The sequence below is a fragment of the Leptosomus discolor genome, chromosome 7 (genome assembly GCF_034619465.1).
Source record: "Leptosomus discolor isolate bLepDis1 chromosome 7, bLepDis1.hap2, whole genome shotgun sequence".
NCBI lineage: Eukaryota > Metazoa > Chordata > Aves > Leptosomiformes > Leptosomidae > Leptosomus > Leptosomus discolor.
In genome coordinates, this window is record NC_141397.1 from 19,011,088 (window position 1) to 19,034,925 (window position 23,838).

Consider the following 23,838-nt stretch of genomic DNA (forward strand, 5'->3'; position numbering starts at 1 on the left):
AAGAACTAAGTGTGTGGACTAAGAGTCATTTAGGCCTTCTCTGTAGTGAGTAGCTCTCCACTGCAACCCCTTATCAAGTGTCACCTTAGCTATTCTAGGCACCTGTCTTTGGGTGACACCTTTTGCAGATGTCTCTTTTCATGGACTACAGAAGAAGACCAGACAACAAGCTTTTATTACACAAATTTCAAATTTCACCCACCAGATGCTGTGAATCTTCAGTTCTCAAACAACAATATTTGTCCACAGGGGAGGAGTGGGGAGAACATGCAACAAACAGTAGACAAGCCATACAGTGCATTTGAGAAATTATGATTAAATATTTAAAAAAGGATTTGCAATGTTCATGCAGGAAAAATCCACTTAAGCAAATTCCCTGTGAAGTAAGCAAGGCTCCTGAGAGACACACAGGAGGCATCAGTCTACAAAACATCTGGACTCAGCTTATTTTTAAAAGATTCATACATTTTGGGCTAACAAAGAGAAAAAAAAATCACTGATGTGAAGATTCCTGACCTAAGCATGGAGAATACATGCTTGCTTGGCTTTCGTTCTTTTTTTCCTTGAAAGATACAGATGTGATAGCTGATCTGTGAATTTAGCATCAGTATCTGCTTCATAGGCCACACATTAGGAATAAGATCTGCTGTCTCTGGGAGACAGGAATGGTAAAGGCTCACAAGAGAAATTAAAGGTTAATAACTTGTCTTAGCATATGTCATTCTCATTAATGCCGTACATTAATACACCACATCATATTTTAGTTATCATGCTCACAACATTCTTGCTGAAGAAAGGGCTGCTGCTCAATCTACAGGTGAGACCTAAGGTAGGAAATGATTTGCCTCAAACTTCACAGTAAACCAGTGGCAGAACCATGACTTGAAACTGGGTTTCTCCAGCTGGCCCAAATTTGGCAAGTTACGGCAAGACAATCAAACTGAACTTCCTATTCATAGACAAATTTTAGTCTTCTCATTCTATGATTCATTAAAGTCAAAACAGTCACTAAGTTATTCCTTGATTTTCATAATTTATAAGCAACCCAATGAAATATAACAAATCTTTTTAAAATTTGTGTCCAAAGGCATCTGTATGTGAAAAAGTTGACATTTTCAGAGTTTCTGAAAAACAGGACTAGAAAGGCCCTCAACAGGTCACGTCAACAGTGTGCAACCCCCAATACAGGATCAGCCATACTCATCTCATTTCTGTCAAACATTTGTCTTTTCTAGAGATTATAAATGAACACACCCAGCTTGTGATTAGCATCAAAGTGAAAATAAGGTGCAGAGACTTCAGTAATCGCTGCCTCCACAGCACTCCTGGCACTACTTTCTGCCTTTGTTTAAAAAATTACTACTGGAGATCTGGAAGAGAGGGATGATAGTACTGGAGGTCCAGGCATCTCCATCACTATTCAGTCTCTCCTTGAGCCACAGCACTACAAGATGAATTTGTGCTGCATGCTTCTTTACCCAGTTCAAAGACCAAGTCCTTACGGAGCCAGGGTAGGCAAAAAAAAAAAAAAAAAAAAAAAAAAGAGAAGGCACCTAAAAAGGCTGAGGATCATTGGCTTTGCCTGGGTTTACAGACCTCTAATGATGGAGGCTGCACAACTTAACGACTTAATTAATGTTTCACGGTAACAACCCTACTGATTTAAAGTGTCACTCCTAAACAGTGTTACCTGTTGTCATACCTGCAGTGGTCAGGGCAACAGATTATTCCTTTTCTTTTTGCAGCAGCTTTTAAAGCATACGTATCGTCTCTTTGTCTTTTCTAGTTTAAATAACATCAGTGCTTTCAGTATTTCCCCATTGGTTTTAATTTCTAGGTATGGTTCTGTTTATCCTCACTGCTTTACTATTTTCTAATCTTTCTGCTGTGGGTCCTTAACCTTCTTGAAATGCAGCTTTTTATTTAGACACAATCTAGATAAAGCAGACAGAGCACCAAGGAGAAAGACAGAATTATTTTACTTATCTTCTTTATTCAATTCTGAAAGACATTTAACTCTATTTGAAAATGCTTATGATCGCCAATTTGTGATGTAGTGCAAACCGCAGATCTTTTCCTGAAGATCTGTTGTCTAGCCAACAATCCCCAGCCTCTGTTTGTGCAGCTGATTATTACAGCTTAAACTTAAAGCTCTTATCTTTATTGAACTGTAGCCTAGTTTTTTCACTTTTTTCTCCAAACTGTCAGGATCTCTTTGATTTCTCAACCTGTCCTCCCACTGCCTCTTGCAGCAGTTTTATGTCATTTTCAAATTTAATCAGTGTTTTCTTTTTCATCCAAGTTATTAATGGAAATACCAGATAACTTCTGACCTAGGATGGACCTTTGTGGAACCCTGCTCAAAATTTTCTTCCCTTTCAGCAGTGAACCACTGGTAACTGCTCTCTGGGTATGATTTTCCAGCCAGGTTTTCACTCACTACCACAGATGCAGCTTGGCATGTTTCTCTGGCTTTCTGATGAGATATTGCAAAGACACAATAAAGTTAACTGCTTCTCCTCCATCCATGAGACTACAGAAGGAAGGTAGATTGATCAAACTAGATTGATGCATTGACATGTCCAGCTGAGAGCAGCTCAAAACACAAAGATTATCACCTCTGTCCCATGCAATGTAATTGGTAACTAGGTAGGAGAAAATTACTGTGTTTCATATGCAACAAATGGCTTACAGCTGAAGAGTGGGAGTTACGCTGTTCGCAGTGTGATTAAACTACCTACCTAAGCACTGGCTAATAGGTCAAACCTGGTTTTTCTGTACTGGTCTAGCCATAGGGTAAAAAAAAGTCAAAGTAAGGACCAGCAGGGAAGAAATACTCATATATAGTATTTAAAGCTACATGAACACAATACATGACACACATAAGTGCTGGAGTTTGAAGTCATTTTGATAATGCAAAACAAGTCTTTAAGAAAGGTATCATAGATGTATGGTAGAATGCAATAAGCAACTGGAATGTGTGTATGAATACTGTAATGTGCACAAAATAAACCTGGTTATAGCCTCTGCACTTAGGCTGTTGAACAGCTTGACTGCTGAGACAATTTGGACTTATTGGTATTATCTTCTTAAAACAACTATTTCCTTAACTCCCTTTTCCTCTTTAGGTTTGTCTCCATGTGAGAGCTTATCTCCTATTTCTGACTTTGTTGAAATTTATCTTTCTGAAGCCCACTGATTTTGTGTTGACACTCTCTCTTTTGCCCTTCCTGAGAATCATGAGCTTTATCATTTCATATGTAATGAAAAGTGTCTCCCTAAGGCAAACATATCAATTTTCCAGATCAGAAAATATTCTGAAATGAGATACATCATTTGGAAATCTGGAAATAACACCACTGACTTCCACACAAGACATTCTTATAAACAGCTCTTGAGACCATTTGCAGTAGATAATCCTGATTCCCATCAATTATACATGAAAAGCCCTACATTAGAAAGAACTTTCCCTGGTTTTTTAATCTTTGTTTTAATTGTACTGTATCTTTTTTCCCTCCAAAGTCACAGCAGGTCCAAACAGCAGTACTCACTTGATATAACTCAGATTGAATAACGTGTAAATCGTTCAACAAGAAGACAGGCCTTTCAGCGGAATGTAGATCCTCAAAGCTTTCAAAAATATTATATTATTGCCTATAAGGCTAGAATGAGGTAGGTGTGCTTAAAAAACAACAACAAAAAACCCAACTCTTCACTATGTTTCTTGTACACTCTTTCTGAATGGCAAATGCTTGGTCTCTCTGTACCTTTTCACATATTATTTTAGTAAACCTATATTCACTATGATTCACTTCCTATAACTACAGGAAGTACGTTAGGAGACTAACTGTCCTCTTACAGCCATTAGAGATGGCCGCAGCCATGACTACTCAACTCACCAACACAAATCCAACACAGATTCTGAATACATCTCTCTTTCCACCGACTATACTCCAGCATGCAAGAAACTAGCACCTAATGTGAATGCTGCACTTTGCTGAAAATCTGCTGGGTCATTCTCACCAGCACACAACCATGAGGAGGCTTTGCAGACACTTTAAATACTAGGGCTAAATTCTGCATCTTTGCCTCCAAGTCAATAAGAAAACTCTTTTGACTCACACATACAGCAACTTTATTTATTAATGTCTGCAAGACATTTACTTGAAACACACGTCACTGCCTACGCAATTTTTCTTTAGATACTTAACATTAAACAAACACTTTAAACATTTAGAGCAGGTCTAAAAATCCCCATTAATGTTGCCCCATATTCTCTCACTGTTCCATGGCTTTTCATCTAGCCATGCCGGATTTGTGGCATTGCAATTATAAAAAGAATGCAATTTCAGAAAATGTGAAGAGACTAGTTTTAGAAAAATATATTTACAGCTAACTCGTTCAGGTAACTAAAAGGCTCAATTACTATTCCAAAAAGGTACATGAATGGATTTTAATATCCAAACCTAAAATTATAAAGAAATTAGAAAAGAAAAATTTCTGAACAATTTAAGAAAACTTAAGGAGATATACAGGAAACTCAAACTTGTAAATATGAAACAGAATCGTTTACGACTGGTTGAGTCAGAAATACACCTTTATTTTAACCTGTATGAACCATACAGCACAATCCTAATGTATCCATTCTCCAACAGATTGTGGAAAGAATCTGAAGCTATATCATCACCCTTGAAGCATCTTTAGGAGGTAGCAAGAAGAAGAAATTGATTTTAAAATCATTTTGAAATATAACCTGACAATAACAAAATAGCTTTGACTGTTTATCACAAACAAATTATTTGCTGGTTTTCAGCACTTGTAACAGAGACAAATCACAATGTATTTCTGTTCTCTATGGAAAAAAAGAAAAGTTATTAGAGCCCAACTTACTCCAACAAAGAAACATCAACAGCCAAAGAAAAATAGCAATTATAAAAAAAGCAATGCTAAACAAAACTACACGGTATACAAACTCACGTCAACATGAAGCCAGAGGCCATGTTTTTCACAGATATCAGCAATTTTATCCAGAGGATCAAATGCTCCCAGCACTGTTGTGCCTGCTGTAGCACAGACAAGAAACGGTGCTGACCCCTGCAATAGGATTCAAAACAAAAAAATATCATTTGCACTGCTCATTTCCTCCAGTATAATCGCAGAGCTAAAGTATAAAAAGGTCTAGGAGCACAGCTCAAAGATACAACAGTCTATATTTTAGTTTCCCAGCAGAAGGTACTGTATTTAAAAGTGCTGACACATATTTTTTTTTAAAAAAAAAAGGCATTTTCCATTTCCAGTTAACACCAGCCCAAGGCAGAGTTCACCAGTTTCAGACTGTATTGACAGATGTTATTTTTGTCAAGATCAAAACATACTGAATATTTGACACCTCTCTTTATACAATGATTTTCATTTCTCAGTCTTCCACATTTTAATAACATATTTGCTGCCATTCTGCCAAATAAAATAAAGCTACTAGCTCAGCCAGCAGGCTACCCACGCAAGGAAAGGGCTCATTCCTCTAGGGGTTCCACCTGCATTGTCTCTACAATGCCCCTATTCTCTGCCTGGTGAAGAGGAACCTTCAGATAGGGAACACGATTTGCCTTCGTCAGCACTGGCACATACCACAAATGGACAGTCATCCCTGTCTGACCCCCATGCCTGATCTACAGCAAAGCACTATTCTCTTGCTCCCTCCCCTGTCTAGAAAACAGGAAGGGCTGTAGATGGTAACTGAATGTTAGGTGAGAGACCACCGGAAATTTCACAGTTTTAAGGTTAGACAGGTGGGATAAGGAAAACTTTTGTCTGGTTACAGTCTCAGACAACCATCATAAGCCATCCATTTTGGTTTCAGTGGCTTCGCTCATTGCTTTCCCTTCCAACTAATAGCAGGGGTGCAATTACACTAGCATGGTCATGTACCCTTGCAGATGTATGTGCCTGTGACTACTTAGCAGCAGAAACTGAAACAATGAAAAGAATTCGTGGAGTCTGTAACAACTCCATGAAATCAAGGTTATCAGGCCTAGCAATGACTGTGAGGTCACTTGCTGGTAAATACAAGCTGAAGAAACTCCTCTGAAACATATTCTGAAGGAACTACTCAGATGTTTCAGCATCTGGCCCACTGCATGACAATGCAGTTCCTGAAGAGGCACTAAATTTGTTATCCCTGGAGTTCATTTGCAGTGAATTAAGTCTCTCAGATGATCTAAGTCTCTCTGCTGATGTAACTCAATGTAGCTTCACTGAAACCAGACATCAGCTGAAAAATCAAACTCTACACAAGTCTTTTATGTATCTTCAGCTGAAGTCTGATCTCTCTTTTTTTTAAAAAAAAAAAGTGTTGCCACTTTTGAACACCTGCTACAGACAGGCCTGATTCACATTTACACTCTGACAGTTTTATATTTCTTTAACAGTGTAAAGTATTAGAATGGTACATAATTATGATTTATTTATATTTTAAAATTTCTTTACAAATTGCTAAAGCAGTGAAAAGTAACCTTGGAATGAAATTAAATTAATCCCATACATTCACAAAGAATTACCAGCATGTAATTCACTTCTTGGTCATTCATTCCTAGTACAACCTACTACAAAAGTCAATCAAAATTACAAACCAGCCTGTAGGTCAAGTACAAAACACTCGCAAGTGAGGCAAAGATGTATCTGCTGCACCTAGTTTCCGTTAAGAGTTCTCGCCAATTTTCTCCCACAGCTACATCAAAGTCAAATGTTCCCCAGCAGGCAGTAGGTAACATGATTGAAGATGGGGACAAGCCTGGGATCCCTACAAACTCCAAAGATTGCTACCAGTACAGTACATTTTTCCCCACAAAGAAAGGAACCAAATTTTTATTCTTCTTGACAATAGTTAAATAAATCTTCCTGACTAAATTCTCTAAAAAGAGGCCTAAGACTCTCGCTATTCATAGTCAGTGATTATTTTGTGCTCCTTATCACTAGCAAATACATCCTCTGTTGTTTAAAGTCATTAGAATATTTACTGTTATTCACTGTCCTTCTGTAAAAGTTGTAAAGTAGCACTTTATCAAGGACAGACACACTTACTAAAGCTCTGATGAAATGAAAATCTTTCAATATACCTGTAACTTCCATTAAAATCCAAGTGAAACAGTATTCTCCTGTAAGGAGAGCATTTTAATATAGAACATTTGGTTTTAAATTGCAGAACACCGTATGAGGTTGATTTTTTTTTTTAATCACAAATGCCACAGGTTGTCTTTCAAATAGCCATTAAATTTATTATTATATCAACAAACAAGAATTCTATTTTTGCAAGAGCAAAGAGCTCATTCTCCTGCAAGTCTGCTTCCTCTTGCTCCATTTTATTTCAGTCCTTTTTTCCCCCCAGCTTGCTCAAATAAGTAAAGTACAGGTTGTCCTCCACAGATAATGCAAAATACAGGAAGAGGCAAGCGAGAGAGTTTGTGAGGTCATTACAGCCACCATGTATCAAGAGTCATGCTATCTAGCATGAAAACTGAAGAGATGGCTGTTTGGCAGAAGATGTATCTAAATCAGATCTTAGTAAAAGCTGCTGTGGCCATGCCAGTGCATGACAGGACAGCACTTCCTTGGCTTTTCTATCAGCCACAAAAGTAGGTTTCCCAAGGTAGGATTCCATGGTAGGTATTGTCCACACCATGGACATTGCACTAGTTGCTCTGTATTCACAGATCCTAGACTGGGGGCTGAGCTCCAAATCCTACTGCTCTGACACACAAACTGGTAGTGAGAAATAAGGTGAGCTAACCAAGCCAAAAGAAGATGCTCTGTGGCTTACAGTTCACATTCAGTCCTCCAAGCTCTCTAAAACAAATTATGTTGACTATAGTAAGTGCTATCTTACAGATTGTGAGAATGTATGTTAATGTTGTCCAAATACACACATCAGTACATTTCTAAATGCTGGCCTCTGGCTTTCTACTTGGCAAAGTCCCTGGGGAAAAGAAGCATAGAACAGAATCTCCGCAGAATTGCTACAATACCAGAAAGGATCAAATTTAGCATTTGTAGCCTGTATGATGGTTTTAGAGACCAAGCCACGTGTTAGAGTTCCTGCTCACTGCAGAGGATAGAGCAATAGCTGCTTAATTAACTGAAAAACCTACAGTTTTCATCTACCCTTTAATGAAAACAAACAAAAGGATCAAGGGCAAAAGAAATCCTAGAAGAAATGTGCAAAATACTTCAGAACAGTGCTGTACTCAGGACTTTCATTAGCAGTAAATTCCCTGTGGAATTTTTCTCCCTCATAACACTGTAGCACCTAGAAGTCTTGGCTTGTTCCACAAGTTTGTTGTAAACAGATTGCACCTGTAAGAAAGACACTGTTACATTAACTGCCCTGTTTTTAAGACTTCACTCACTCTTAGTCTTCCTTCCTTTCATTCAGACATACACAGTCTGCATACACTCCTCCTCTCTCCTTCATGCTCTCTCTCCTCCTCTCACCTCTTTCCTGGCCCGTTGGACTTGTTTCTCCAGTTCCTCAGGTATCATCTTACCTCTAAGGGACACAGATTTAAAACTTTTTCAGTTACATTCAAATAGGTTGGTTATGTACAGCACTACAGCATTTTAAAAAGGGTCAGCGACCACAGCCATAGCTTTTGCTTGCTTACCTTTCATCGGTTTTGATGAAGTAAACATTTTCTGTACCAATACCCAGGAAGGAGGCTGCCTTCTTCATGGAGTAATGACACTGTAAACAGAAGAGGCACAAAACCACCAAAAGTAAGTACGTGATTGAACAAAATAAAGAAAATCCTTAGCATAGGGAACAGTGACACTGAAATTAATTTAATAGCAGCTAACAGTCATGACAACAGCATACCATAACACAAAAAGAAAACTGACGAAGCTACACAATACCAAGACAATCTTGTATTTAACAAGACACACACCAGACTGGGGAAAGTAAGACAAAAAGAGATGCACCATGTTTAAATGTGGGCTTAAATAAAAAAGCTTTATTCCATACAATTTTCGTAAAGCTGGCTCTGCATTAGAATGAAAAGTAGAAATTTTGAAGTGTCATCAGGGAAGAATTATTAATTGTTTGTTTTAATAGAACTGAGTCAAAAGTATCAGTGAGTGTAAGAGTTAAGAAATGCATGAGACGAAAGGTCCAAAGACTATTGAACTCAACAGCCTAGATGCAGCCAATAGGTCTGAAAGTCCAAAAGCACCATTCCTTGGAAACTGGACCCTTAACTGGGATGTATCTTAGGATACATCCAAAGCCTCTACCACTTTATCCTTGTAATTTTTCTGTATGCTTTCTCTAAACATCAGCTGTTGGTTACTGCCAGAGACAGGATACTATGCCAAACTGACCCTTGGCCGGATCCAGAAACTCTGTAGATAGGATCAAGGAGCTCAAGTCCCAAGACTTAACAAAGCCTTTAGATGTGATATGACTGAGACTTCCAAGGCTTTCAAAGCCCTATCTCTGCAAAGGGATCTGAAAATCGTGCTGTTGTGGAGGTTGTTCGCATCAACGTGAATCTGAGAAGCCATTGTGAAAGCAAACACACTTTAGAGAGGACTCAGCACATCTTCAAAAGTTAATATGGATTTTGCAAAAGGTTCCTGTCTGAACAAGTCTGCATTTTTCAGAAAATGAAGTTACTATTTCAGTAAATAATTTTAGCTATGTCTCATCACAGAGATGTCTTCGAATCAGTACAGATACATGCAGCCCACTTCACACTTTGCACTGAATAAAGGGCATTAGCGTATGTAGCCTGTGAAGCAAGTGTAAAAGAAAAGGCTCCTTCACCTGCTCAAAGGATGTTAGAAATGGGATTTTTATTCAATCAGAACATGGTAAAATGACTCTGGTAAGAAGGATACTCAGTCCAGTCTGTACTTTTTACAAGCTTTTTTCTGTGAAATATTCATGGCATATCCTACCATATTTTCAACATTCATTTCTACAATGACCTGCTCTACTGTGGGTATTGTTATTCCAGCACAACATTTTATCTTATTCCAGAATAAGAGTATGCTGATCTAGGCCTACTTCACCTTCAAGATTAGCCTGGGAACTCAAGAGACAGTAACCTTCTTAATCTGAAGATATTTTTAGATGTCAAAACCATTCTGAATAACCTCCAGCATGCCAAATGCCTACCCACTCATAGCAATGGAGTCAGTTTTGAGAGTATACAACAAGGAAGGATAAGGCCCACTAGGAATTAAATCTGGCAAGGGATGTCAAAGACAACAAGAAGGGCTTCTTCAAATGCATTGGTTGCAAAAGAAAGACAGCGAAAATGTGGACCTGCTGCTGAATGAGGTGGGTAGCCTGGTGACGGAGGATACGGAGAAAGCAGAGTTACTAAATGCCTTCTTTGCCTCAGTCTTTACTGGTAAGGCTGGCCCTCGGGAATGCCAGACTGGCGGTAGGGGAAGAAGTCTGGAGAAAGGAAGACTCCTCTTGGTTGAGGAGGATTGGTTTAGGGATCTTTTAGGCAAACTAGACAGCCACAAATCCATGGGCCCCGATGGAATGCACTTGTGAATGCTGAAGGAGCTGGCAGATGCTATTGCTAAGCCATTCTCCACCATCTTTGAAAGGTCATGGAGGACAGTAGAGGTGTCTGAGGACTGGAGAAAAGCCAATGTCACACTTTAAAAAGGGTAAGAAGGAGGACCCAGGAAACTATAGGCCAGTCAGCCACACCTCCATCCCTGGAAAGGTGATGGAACAGCTCATTCTGGCTGTTGTCTCTAAGCATGTGGAAGAAAAGAAGATTATCAGGAGTAGTCAGCACGGGTTCACCAAGGGCAAATCATGCTTGACCAATCTGATAGTCTTCTATGATGGCATGACTGGCTGGGTAGGTGAGGGGAAAGCAATGGATGTTGTCTACTTTGACTTCAGCGAGGCTTTTCACGCTGTCTCCCATCACATCCTCATAGGCAAGCTTCACAAGGGTGGGTTAGATGAGTGGACAGTGAGGTAGATGGAGAACTGGCTGAATGGCAGAATTCAGAGGGTTGTGATCAGTGGCTCAGGGTCCAGCTGGAGGCCTGTAACAAGTGATGTTCTCCAGGGGTCAGTACTGGGTCTTGTTCGACATATTCATCTATGACCTGGATGAAGGGACAGAGTGCACCCTCAGCAAGTTTGCTGAAGATACAAAACTGGGAGGAGTGGCTGACACACCAGAAGGCTGTGCTGCCTTTCACTGAGACCTGGACGAGCTGGAGAGCTGTGCAGAGAGGAACCTGATGAGGTTCAATAAGGGTAAGTGTAAGGTCTCACACCCAGGGAGGAATAACCCCATGTACCAGTACAGGTTGGGAGTCGACCTGCTGGAGAGCAGTTCTCTGGAGAAGGACCTGGGAGTTGTGGTAGACAACAAGTTATCCATGAGCCAGCAATGTGCTCTTGTGGCCAAGAAGGCCAATGGTATCCTCGGGTGCCTTAAGTGTGGCCAGCAGGTCGAGGGAGGTTATCCTCCCTCTCTCTTCTGCCTTTGTGAAGTCACATCTTGAATACTGTGTCCAATTCTGGGCTCCTCAGTTCAAGAGAGACAGGGAACTACTGGAGAAAGTCCAGTGGAGGGCTATGAAGATGATGAGGGGACTGGAGCATCTCTCTTATGAGGAAAGGCTGAGAGATCTTGGGCTCTTCAGCCTGGAGAAGATGGAGAGGGGACCTTATCAACGCTTACAAATATCTAAAGGGTGGGTGTCAAGAGGACGGGGCCAGGCTCTTTTCAGTGGTGCCCAGGGACGGGACAAGGGGCAACGGGCACAAACTGGAGCACAGGAAGTTCCACCTCAACATGAGGAAAAACTTCTTTACTCTGAGGGTGACAGAGCACTGGAATAGGCTGCCCAGGGAGCTTGTGGAGTCTCCTTCCCTGAAGATATTCAAAACACACCTAGACACAATCCTGTGCAACCTTCTCTAGGTGAACTTGCTTTAGCAAGGGTTTGGACTAGATGATGTCCAGAGGTCCCTTCCAACCCCTTCCATTCTGTGATCTCATAGAACTACACAGTTCTTCTCAGAATCAAGATCATCCAAGCATTAGATTATCACTGCTCTTCTCAAAAAATAAAATTGGCTCTTTTTCACCTTATTACTGAAGAGTTAAAATAACGCATGCTTCAGCAACTGTGAAGATGTCTGGAATTGTTACTTCTCATACAGGAGGTGAAGTTAGGTGGTTAATTAATTCAATTTTCTTCCAGAGAGTTCACACAAATGCAGTTACTGTGAAACATAATTATGAAAAATGTACAACATTTTAATGTATGGGCATGAATATATTAAGGGTATTAAAGCCTGTCATGCTTATTTTGATGAGATGGATCATCTCAAAGGGCTCTTTCTTTTTGACAAAAAGGTTTCCCTCACCATCACCGACTTTCTAAATAAAGGCATACAAAGACACTACCTGATACTATCAGGTACTTTTAAGAAAGCTTAATTTTGTAACTTGACACATCCACAAAGCCTTTAGGGCTCATTCATTTAGACTGTTACAAGAATAACAACATACATGGGTGGATAATTAGTCTTACATTACATCAAATTACATCAATAATGATTGTAGAGTGGCTCTGTGTTGTTCAGTAGAAGTTTGGAGATGTTTTCAACTGATTAGTGAATCACTTAAAATACAAGTTGCCTCCATCAGTGATTTCTATCCATTAGGTTCAAATGAAAGGTATGAATCACCAGGAATAATCAGATTGCTCCAAACTCAGAAGGCAGTAGACCTGCAAATTCAGTATACTAGTAAACAGGCATTCACTAAATCATGTATTTTATTATTAAAAAAATAGTATTGGAAACTGTGAGAAAAATAAGAGGCTTGAGCACCTGAGAGATTATACCCAAAAGCAGAGGGAAAGGTAAGAACAAAGGGAATACCAAAACAAAACGGGCTGCAAGATACATTTCTTGCCTACACAAGTACTTCTGTGCCTCTTGGAAAATTTCACCAGGTCTTCAGTAGGTCAGAAAAGGGACAAGACTTATACTACTACATAGACTTGGAATATGCTTTCTTTGATGAAAAAAAGTAGTCTTTCAGTTATATTGATTGAAACCATACAAGAACTTTTTTCCCTACTATCATTACTAGAAGCTATTATGCTAAATTACATCGCATCATTTTAAGAAAAAAAAAATATACCAGAGAACAGTTAGCAGTTCCAGTCACAACAATGTCAACTAATTCACTTGTTCATAGTTTCCAAAAAAAAGAGAGAAAGAAATATCCAGATAAAAGGTATTATTTGTATCTAGATTATATATGTAATTTTAAATAGTAATTTTAAAATTACTGGTAGTTCAGATTATTCTTACCACATCTTTTACAGTTTTGTTTGTTTGAACACATTACTAAATCTTTAGCCATTTGTAATAAGAAATGAATGCCTTTGAGCACAAGATCAAACTGGAACAGTGCATTTAAGATATGCTGTCAACTATTTTAGCTATAGCTAGACATAGTTTTCATTTCCTAATAATGTTTGCGAAGACAAGGTACTTTCCCTCTGTGCTCATTAAAACAGAAGATAAATTTGTATTTTCATGATTTTGAAAAGTTTCCTAGAAACATGATTGCATAAAGCAATTACATTATTATGAGATTGTTTTATTGCTCATTTTTGTCTGTTGTAATTTCAACAGGGGACAACATGGCAAGTTAATGTTGTGTTCTCTCATTTTATTACTTTCATGATCAAGTTGCACTGGGGAGGAATTTAATTTCATTGCATCTAAAAAACTGCTCATATCAGCATGCACATTTCAATTCTTTACACATCCTCCACCCTCAGTTACGTCAAATTTAGCAGATTTCTACCTTTCAAATCAATGCAATGTGTTCTTGGGTCAGAATAAAGTTCAGATGGGACTGAAACAGGGAAAAGTGATAAAAAGGTGGGCTGACATCTATAACTACAACTGTATTCAGCTCTTATAGAGCCACAAAGCATGCTTAAAGAAAGTGGGATATAACAATTTCTCTACTGCAGCTGTCACAAGAGAAATCACTCTGTAATCATCCAGCAAGAGAACTACAGAGTAGTGGCATAAATAGTGTTAGAATCATAGAAGAGTTTGGGTTGGAAGGGACCTTTAAAGGTCACCTAGTTCCAACCCCCCTGCCATGGGCAGGGACACCTTCCACTAGACCAGGTTGCTCAGAGCCCCATCCAGCCTGGCCTTGAACACTGCCAGGGAGGGGGCAGCCACAGCTTCTCTGGGCAACTTGTTCCAGTGCCTCAGCATCCTCACAGTGAAGAATTTCTTCCTAGTATCTAACCTAAATCTCCCCTTTTTCAGTTTGAAACAGTTACCTCTCATCCTATCACTACACTCCCTGATAAAGAGTCCCTCCTCACCTTTCCTGCAGGTCCCCTTTAAGTACTGGAAGGTTGCTATAATGTGTCCCCAGAGCTGCCTTTTCTCCAGGCTGAACAACTGCAACTCTCTCAGCTTGTCCTCATAGGGGAGGTGCTCCAGCCCCCTGATCATCTTCATGGCCCTCCTCTGGACCCCGTCAAGCAGGTCCATGTCTTTCTTACAGTGGGGGCCCCAGAGCTGAACACAGCACTCCAGGTGGGGTCTCACTGGAGTGGAGTAGAAGAGGAGAATCACCTCCCTTGACCTGCTGGCCATACTTTGTTGGGCCCCTCTTCCCTCCAGGACTTTATCCCATAGTACTTTACTGAGCAGGTCCCTGAAGAGACCAAAGCCTGCTTTCCTGAAGTCCAGGGTAGTGAGCTTGCTGTGCACCCTCCTTACTGCCCTAAGGATCTTGGACTCTGTTTCACGGTCACTGCAGCCAAGGCTGCCCTTGAGTTTCACATTCCCCAGTAGCCCCTTCTTGTTGGTGAGAACAAGGTCCAGCATCGCACCTCTCCTCATTGGCTCCTCTATCACTTAGAGAAGGAAGTCATCATCAATGCATTCCAGGAACGTCCTGGATTGCTTATGCCCTGCTGTGTTGTCCCTCCAACAGTTATCAGGGTAGTTGAAGTCCCCCATGAGGACCAAGGCTTGTGAAGGTCAGGCAGCTCCTATCTGTCTATAGAAGACCGCATCGTCTCGGTCTTCCTGGTCAGGTGGCCTGTAGCAGACCTCGACTATAATACCACCTCTCCCTGCTCTCCCTTTAATGCTGACCCATAAGCTCTCAGCTGGCTCCTCATCCATGCCCAGGCAGAGCTCCATGCACTCCATGGTCATTGACATAGAGGGTGACACCTACTCCTCGTCTCCCCTGCCCATCCGTCCTAAAGAGCCTGTATCTTTCCAACACTCTAGTTATAGGAGCCATCCCACCATGTCTCCGTGATGCCAATAAGATCATATTCCTGCAGGCGTGTGCACACCTCTAACTCGTCTTGTTTATTCCCCATGCTACGTGTTCTTGCATAGAGGTATTTAAGTTGAGCGCCCGTAAAGCTGACTTACTGGCTGGGGTGTCTGGAATTCCTTTGTGCTGCTCTTCAGGTGCTCTCCTGCTGATCTGTGATCCCTCCCCAGGCTCTGGGCATCTATTGCTGGCACTGGTATCAAACTGGTAAGAGTGGGATGGATTGAGGTTCCCCTCCTCTGGCAACTTTATTTTAGTGTTCATTGTGTATCATCATAGTTTTAAGTAGCTAAGCATTTTACTTGCAGGAACAAGGAGCCTTTTTATTCCTGAAGGCCAAACAGAGCATGTGAGGACCGTGGGTGGGCCATGCATTAAACATACACCTTCATGTTATCCAAGAACATACAAAAAATATGTAGCCCCAGATCACATAAAATTAAGTCACTGACAAGTCCATGCGTTCCTCTGCTCTACAGAAAGGCAACTCTTTCAGTCTGTCAAGTGTCAAACTGAAACTTTAGGACTCGGCACCTCAAGGCAAAAATAATTTCATTTGAACACAGTGTTGAAGCAAAGCCCTAAAATGACCCAACTGCCTTGAGCAGCCATGTATTTTGACTCCTTATCAATACTCTCAGTTCATTATAATCTCATGGCTTCTCCATGCCAACACTGTTCACCTGATTCACATTGAAGATAAACAGTTGTTAACTTATTCAGGATATTTTTTTTTAAATAAAACCAAATAATAAGTAAAGTAAGATTGTGTGACACAAGCACTTACATACTTATCTTCCGTGTGGGCCATCTATTACATCTATTGTCAATATGACATATTTCAACTAAACAAACTTCCAAAAGGTAACATAACTTGGACTAGTACAGATGGATCTAAAATAAGTATATATGAACATGCACATCTCCCTCAACCATGAATAAATACCAGAGATCTTAGACACAATATCTAACTACTAAAGGTGGCAATTTTACAGCAAGTGATTATTAAGTATTAAAGAGAACACGGTTTTGAGAATCAAGCAAAGTATTAGAGATCAAGAGCATTGCCTTATAAATAAATTTACCAATTTATTTTTCCTGGTCAGTTCTGTTTTATCATTTTGATCTTTCTGATGAAGCAAAGACATCAAAATAAATTTCCTCTGGGGGTCAAATAAAATTTCTTTTGTCATAAGTTAAATGCTTGGTTTAGAATAGAAGAGTATACATTTTAGTTAAATCTTGCCATGAAATAAAATGTTACTTCATGACAAAAATTCTCATGCTTTGCTTCAAAAGCATTAACAGAACATGTTTCAACCTCATTTTTTCCTCCTTAGCTATTTTTAAGATGTAATGTGATGAACAAAGTATAAACTGGCATGTCATTTCATACACACACTTTTCAGAAAGAAAAACCCTAAATATATTTTGCCTTGGAAAAAAATCCTTTTATTTAGGATATTTAGATTCAGTTCCAAAATAAATGTGCTGTGCTGGACAAGTTATGCAATGCCTTCATCCCTTGGACCTCTTCAAAATTAGCCTCTCATCTATTTACACAGCAAACTGTTTGGAGCATAAACTTAAGAGCTAAAATTATTCTAGTAACGATATACTTCCTAGTACAACAAGGTTCTCATGTCCACTGAGGCCTTTATATAGTGGAGTCAGAATTAATAACAACTCTGTACTAATCAAATGATAAAATGAGAAGGACAGGTGAGAGGAAAAAGCCTCCAAAAATTACCTTCAGAATAAATGTATGAATATAACTCAATTTCCCACAGGCAGTTTGGACAGGTGTTATTCAAAAACTTTAAAACTAGACACATATTTTCAATTATTTAATGAAGGGCTATCTAAAAATCCTGCAGTTTTTTCTGAAATGCTTTATGGTGGGTTTGGTTCTGTACCACAACCAGTCTGTACTCAGACATAGGGCAGAGTGGGAGCTGCAGAGAGCCGTCTCACAGGTCTACAAGTGCTCAGCTTAGTACAAATTAAACCTGCAGAAAAAAAACCTTTGACATGCAAAATCTGCCTATGGTTCCTGCTAGACTTTATGCTGTGGGAAATCAAATGCTGCAGACCTCCACAACACACCACATGCATTCTGCTTCAGGTTTGCCCCATGCACAACCTATTCTTATATCAGCAATTTCTAAGAGCAGGAACATCTGTGTTTATTTTCTGAAAGCAAGGAAGCTTCTGCAGAGAAATTTACCATCAGACTTCTCCACTTAGTTCCAATATTCCACATCATACACTGATGACAAATTTATGATGACAAATTGCTCCATCAGATATGCAAATGAAATAATTTTGCAGCCCTTGAAAAATAAAGTTCGAAAAAGTTTTTTTGTTTTGCTTTTACCTCTTCCGAAGTGAACAGGACTAGTCTTGGCAAACCTGAAAGCCCTTTTTCCTTTATCTCAGGACAAAATTTGTATCTTGCTAAGTTGATAGCATACATATTAGAAACAGAGCCACCTGCAGAAAGAGACATACAAATTTCATATTAGCCACAGTCCTAGAACCTGTCCTGTGTCTGCGTGCTTGACCTACTAGGGAAAAAAAAATAAACCATACAGTTAGCCTATAGATGCACCCATCATAATTTATTTGCTTCCCAAAAGCCTACAGACATAAAATGAACTTTGGGCTCTGCAGCATGCACAGAAACAGCGTGTTTGAATGCTCTTTAGGGATATTTCCTGAAGAATAAGAACTGTGCCCAAACAGTCCTCTCTGACAGAGAATACCTGCAACAGCTCCTTCCCATTTACACTGAAGCAGCATCAGCTCAGCTGCCTGCACTGAGCTCAGCTGTGGCTGCACCGTACAGAGTGATCTCTTGGACAAGTAGACCTCAGAGTATTATGGGGAGAAAAAAGCCAATAGAGGAAAAAAAAAAACCACAAAACACAACACTGAGTGGGAACTGGAAGATCTGCAAGGTAAGGTCTGGATGGGTTTTATTCACTCGAAAGAACACAACCAAAATAAGAAAAATTGTTACATAAAACTAGCACAAAAAAAGTACAATTTAGTTCTTTTGAGAGTAACTCAGTAAGTTTTAATTAAGCAATTCTGCCACAAAATTGAGGATTTGACTGAAAATACACACCAAACCTGACATGAAAAAAAATCCATACCATTAATATCTTCAAAAAAAATTGGGGGGATTTTAGTTTATTTTTCTACAACTCACACATAGGCTAGAACTAGTGACTTTGTTTTGGTTTTCGAGAAGGGATTTAAATCCATTTACTCATTTACTTTTCCCTTCTCACCTCCAAATCAGACAGAAAAGCTTTACATCTATCCTAATAATTTGTTAGCCAAATAATCTGTGGAATAATTATAATTATGCTTCATTATTTCAATACAGTGGGCTGGAACACCGCTTTACATAACATTTGAAAACCACAGCTTACCAAGAAGCTTAAGAAGTATTTGTTTGGTGGGCTTTATTGTAACATCTAAAAAAACCTATCAAAACTCAAAGGAGTTAAACTCATGACCCTCCCACAGTTGACAGGCAGGATACACAGATTAGCACCCTCAGGCACCACTGGTCAGGTGTCTAGCATGTAAATCAGCTCCCTGTCTGTCAACCAATTTGACTCAGTCCAATAAGGCTGTTTGTATTGTTATTAATAAGGTCAAGAAGGGCATCAGTTACGAACAAATAATTTCCACAGAACTATATTTAATGTAGAACTGTTTTCATTCATTTGCTAATCAGACTCATATAACTATTACTAGAAACACATAAAGTAAACCTAGATTAAATAGCTCTGTGTGTGCATCACCGGATTTTTGCATACATTTTCAAATATTCTACCTGAATCCAATGTTCATGGAATTACTAGTATTAGTTGGTTTGCAAAGACTCAGCTTGAAGTCTGCACTGTTCTTACCTGGATTAAATATACCATCACCTTCTTCCCAGCCTACGAACTCAATCATTTTCTTGACGACCGCTTCTTCCACCAACAGAAACACAGGAGATACTTCATATGTATATCTGAACAAAAATAAAAGCACCATGATTGGTATTAAGACTACAGAATGCATGCCACAGAATACTGCCAAAACTAAATAAAGGTTTCTTGCACCCTTATCTATCAGATGTTGACCATCAGCAGTAGAACTCTAAATTAAAAACACTATGGATCTGACCAGTAGAGCAATTGCTTAGCTCCAGACAGCATCACATTGACACTTCCACTTTCAAAGTAATACATCAGAGTCTGCTTTTAATTTAGGTCACATGCTTAAATTTCAGCTATAATGATCTATTGAAAGCAACAATTACTTTTTGTTTAGGTTTTACATTTGCAAGTAAACAGTAGACCTGTAACCATTTGTATTCAACTCTGTGCAGAATGCTTCAAAGGAAATGAAGAGCTGAGTAAGTCTGATTAACTCATTTTTATGCACTAAGATAAAAGTCTAGGTTTAAAAGCATTGAAAAACAAAGATCTCTCTTCTTAAACCCCACTTCACAAACTAGAAAAAAAGGCCTCATCAGATTAGGCAGCTTTCTGGTGAGCTACTCGGACAATCCAGACTGTTTCCTCTCCCAAATTCCTCCACAATTTCTACCTCCTCTGTAACACTGAAAACAGAAATCGGGGGGGGGGGGCAAAAACCACTGTTATTCCAAAAAGCATGCTAACTCATCATCAAGAAGACAAAGAGCTACACTTACACACTTGGGTTCAGTGCTTCTGTAATGAAACGAGCCACTAACGAGTAATAATCAATTCCAGCATACAGCTGATTGAAAAATCTTGGATGACCTGAAAATACAGATGAAAACCAAGCAGTGACAGGATATACTTGAAAAGATAATATATCACAGGTCCTCCCAGTTGAACACTGATCACTGCAAACCACAATTCACTCCATTCTCTTGGTATTTTCTGGATTTACTGTCCTTTTCTTGGGTTAGATAATCCTTTGAAAGTAAATTTAATAAGCACTTTCAGGTCCCAAAATAAGGTTTAAGAGATGTAAGTAGGGCACAGAATGAATGTGGGTTGTTCACAAGTTTTACAAATAAATAAAAAAAAAGTGATTGATGATTGAGTATACATGATGGCTTTTAACAGTGTTCTTGAGAGGCCACAATGGATGCCTAGCCAAATTTTGCTAAGTAGTAGAACACAGGAACTGCTGATCCCAGGCAGCTATGCCTGTGCTCCCGCCAACTTCTCAGTAGTAAGGGGGGGGGGGGGGGGGGGGGGGTAGTGAGTGTAACAGCTTGGAAAAACTTGCTGCAGACTTAAAATGACAAGAGAACTTGTTTACACTAAGATATAACTAATTATGAGAAAATTCTATACTATTGCTTATTATAAACCCAAGTCAGTTCAGCAGTGAGATCACCACCCTAAATTTTAATTCCCAGCGTAGTACTTTTACATGCAAAACCAGGTGAACTGTATGGCTCCATTTATATTATATCTGGGGCTTCAATAAATGTTTATACTTAAAGACTATTTGCACAGCATATTCCTACATACAATATCCTTTCTAAGGTGACATACTGTAACAAATGAAAATCTAAAGGCAATTTGCAAAAGTAAGATAAACAGAACACCTTCCAGTAACTCAGTAATTACATCTGCATATTACTAGTGCACTCCCCCTGCAGAACTGTATTGCTATTTTTCTATGGTTTTCAAGGGCATGCATTCACTCTCAAAATTATTTTATGGTTTTATTTTATAGCAACAGTGACTGCAGCAGGGAACATGCCCTGGAAACACACAACTAACTATATCAAATGTCCTTCTCGCTTTCCAAAACCCAACCTAAGTTATACCACATCTGAAATCCTGAGCTACTGATCCACAGAGCTACTTCCTGAGTAGGTGTTGTTCACCCCTTTTCACAAAGATTGAATTATACTACACATGCTGCAGAAAGGTTAGCCATAGAGAACTAATCCTGCAGAGATGTGGTGTACTGTCTCTGAAAAACTGCAGGCTCTCTTCTCACCGTGTCTGGAACAGGAATTACTGCCTATCAGCAAATTAACACCCTATAAGACTATTGCTCAGAAAGAACAATAGTAGACTAGGGTAAGAATGTATGAGGGCAATGATGGTGACTCCACTCCTCATCACTCAGACAGCAGGAAATCACACACAAAGGTCCTTCTCCTGCCTGTTTGCTAGACTGTTACATCATACCTGTCTAGGTGACTTTAACAAGACTCAGAAATGACAGAATCTACCATTAATGTCAATGGCATTACAGGAATTGGTTTTCTATTAGTTTGCCATGATTACAGATTTTTGTCAAACCCATGGTGACCAGCATTCAGTCAAACAATGGAAACATGGCCAAATGTTTGCATACTTTTATAGGCAGGCAGAAAACAAACATTCACACCCCCAGTTTCCTGAAAGGTGACAGGACTTTGTAAACATTATCCTGTCTTCCTAAGTTAGGATACAAAATAACTTCACTAGAAATCACATTCCTACTGGTTTTGACACTGTATTGTATAACATCCCGGCAGAGCTGCAAGAGTTTCTGATGAGATTCTCCGGTGTCCTTCATTTCCAGGTCAAGAATCTGCTTCAGTGTCTCAGGGGCTCGCCATTCACAAACCTAGTGATGGGGAGAGGGGGAGACATCAGCAGCGAACAGGTTAGCCAAGAGGAAGCAGTTACAAAGGTACAAAGTAAGCACCACATTCACCGCTGGTTTCACAAAACTGCCCATTGCAGGGCAGCACGCCACCAGAAAATATCTCCGGTAAACTGGTCTCATGGGATGTTGGTTTTATCGTGTCTCAGGCATTGCCTGACCATAAAAATTACATTGAGGAATGCTGGAAGGCAGAAAAGCAAGAGGCCTGAGGTCAAATTCTGTCCTTAGCTAAGGATTTGTAATCACAGCATTTTCAGATGCTGTTCTGCCAAGGCGTGGGAGCAACCAGTGCATGCCCAAAGGCAATCATGATTCATTTGCAGCTCCTCTTCCCATACAGCCTCTTAAGCAGGGATTCTGCAGAAACCCATAGCAATGTCATAATGTTGCCCCTTCACAGTCGTACCACATCCACTGTTCCTCCTTCTCCAATAACAGTGCCCCTGAGGAGCAAACAAGTAACGCCCTCCACCCCAAACAAGAATAACATTACTCAGATTTGTCATCTCAAAGAAAGTGACCATTGTACTCTGAGAAGAAAAAACCTCACTACTTTCTGGCAAATATATATGCTAATTATGTTATTGAAAGGTTTTATAATATGATCTTTCTTCATTTGTAAGGCTGTCTTTTTATTTCAGAGCCAGGTAAAGACTAGAAGCAATTTTGAGGCTACTTAAAGCACAACAAAATATATCTTAGAAAAAAAAATTATTTACTGTTCATTATCTCTGTTACAAATTCTCAATCACACTCTATGGCTTTACCTTTTCTGTTACATCATCAGCTTTCTGGATGACTTCTTCCATTATAATCCTACAGGCCTCTTCCACAAACTTCTCTCCTGCTTTAGAGTCCATTATTGGACCATTTAGGATGACCCCATCCACCAAAACAGCATTATTCTTCTTCTGGACCATCTCCTGTTTGCAAATACCAACTGTAAGATAAGTAACTCACCATTACAGCAAGGCTTGGACAACTAAATCATAAACCAAAAAAAAAAAATGTTCTTTCATTGCTAAAGATTTAGTCAACTTAAGGAAAAAAATCACATGGACTTTTCACATGTACAGAAATCCTGGATTTTGGTGGAAGAATCCTTACAGATAAAAAACCCAACTTGTTACTTCAAACTTAGCTTTTTATTATGTAGGTAATAATAGCCTTAGTGTATGGTATCTACTGGTTTCTGTAGCATACAAAGGATGCAAGGCACCTTCCAAACACAGAGGAAAACACAGTTCTGGCCTAGAACATGATACAGCTGGATAAACAGAAATAAATTGCAAGATAATATGAATTTTTCTTAGCTGAAAATGTTTCTCTCCAAATTTCATCCCTCCTGCTCCACATTTTTCACGAAATAATTTTCATCTTTATCTTTATGCTGCTCCTTCCCACTAGCCAGTCCTATTGCTCTGAGTCTTCTGCATCCTTTGCAGTGTTTCACAGACCCATGCTCCATGAAGATAAAACCTTTTGAGATTGCTGTCAATATCACATACCTGTAACTTCTCTCCTTTTTGCACTTATCCTATTAAGTGTCCTCAGTCACTAATTATTGTAATTTGCTGTGCAGCTTACCTTGTTTATTCACTTCTCCAATGACTATCTCTTTCCTCTCCTCAACTTTATCCACAAGACATACGCTCCTGATGTGTTCCATAAACACATTGCTACTTCTTCCTCTACATTACTTCTGAAAGCACATCCAAGATGCTTACAAGACACCGATCAATAGCTGCAACCACGTATCTATTTCATGTATTGA

The 23,838-nt window shown here is 39.4% G+C and overlaps 1 protein-coding gene across 1 annotated transcript in view; it reads right to left on the reverse strand.

Moving 5' to 3' along the window:
• Positions 1–22,999, reverse strand: part of GADL1 (GAD like acidic amino acid decarboxylase 1) — a 76,186-nt gene extending 53,187 nt beyond the window's left edge. The window contains exons 1-8 of the mRNA XM_086468674.1: positions 22,832–22,999; positions 21,896–22,022; positions 20,110–20,200; positions 19,316–19,422; positions 17,767–17,882; positions 8,658–8,737; positions 8,488–8,542; positions 4,978–5,094 (exon numbers count right to left, since the gene is read on the reverse strand). Of these exons, the coding sequence (XP_086324800.1) occupies positions 4,978–5,094; positions 8,488–8,542; positions 8,658–8,737; positions 17,767–17,882; positions 19,316–19,422; positions 20,110–20,200; positions 21,896–22,022; positions 22,832–22,984 (846 nt within the window). The 5' untranslated portion in view covers positions 22,985–22,999. The remainder of the gene's footprint in view (positions 1–4,977; positions 5,095–8,487; positions 8,543–8,657; positions 8,738–17,766; positions 17,883–19,315; positions 19,423–20,109; positions 20,201–21,895; positions 22,023–22,831) is intronic.
• Between the last annotated feature and the right edge of the window lie 839 nt (positions 23,000–23,838).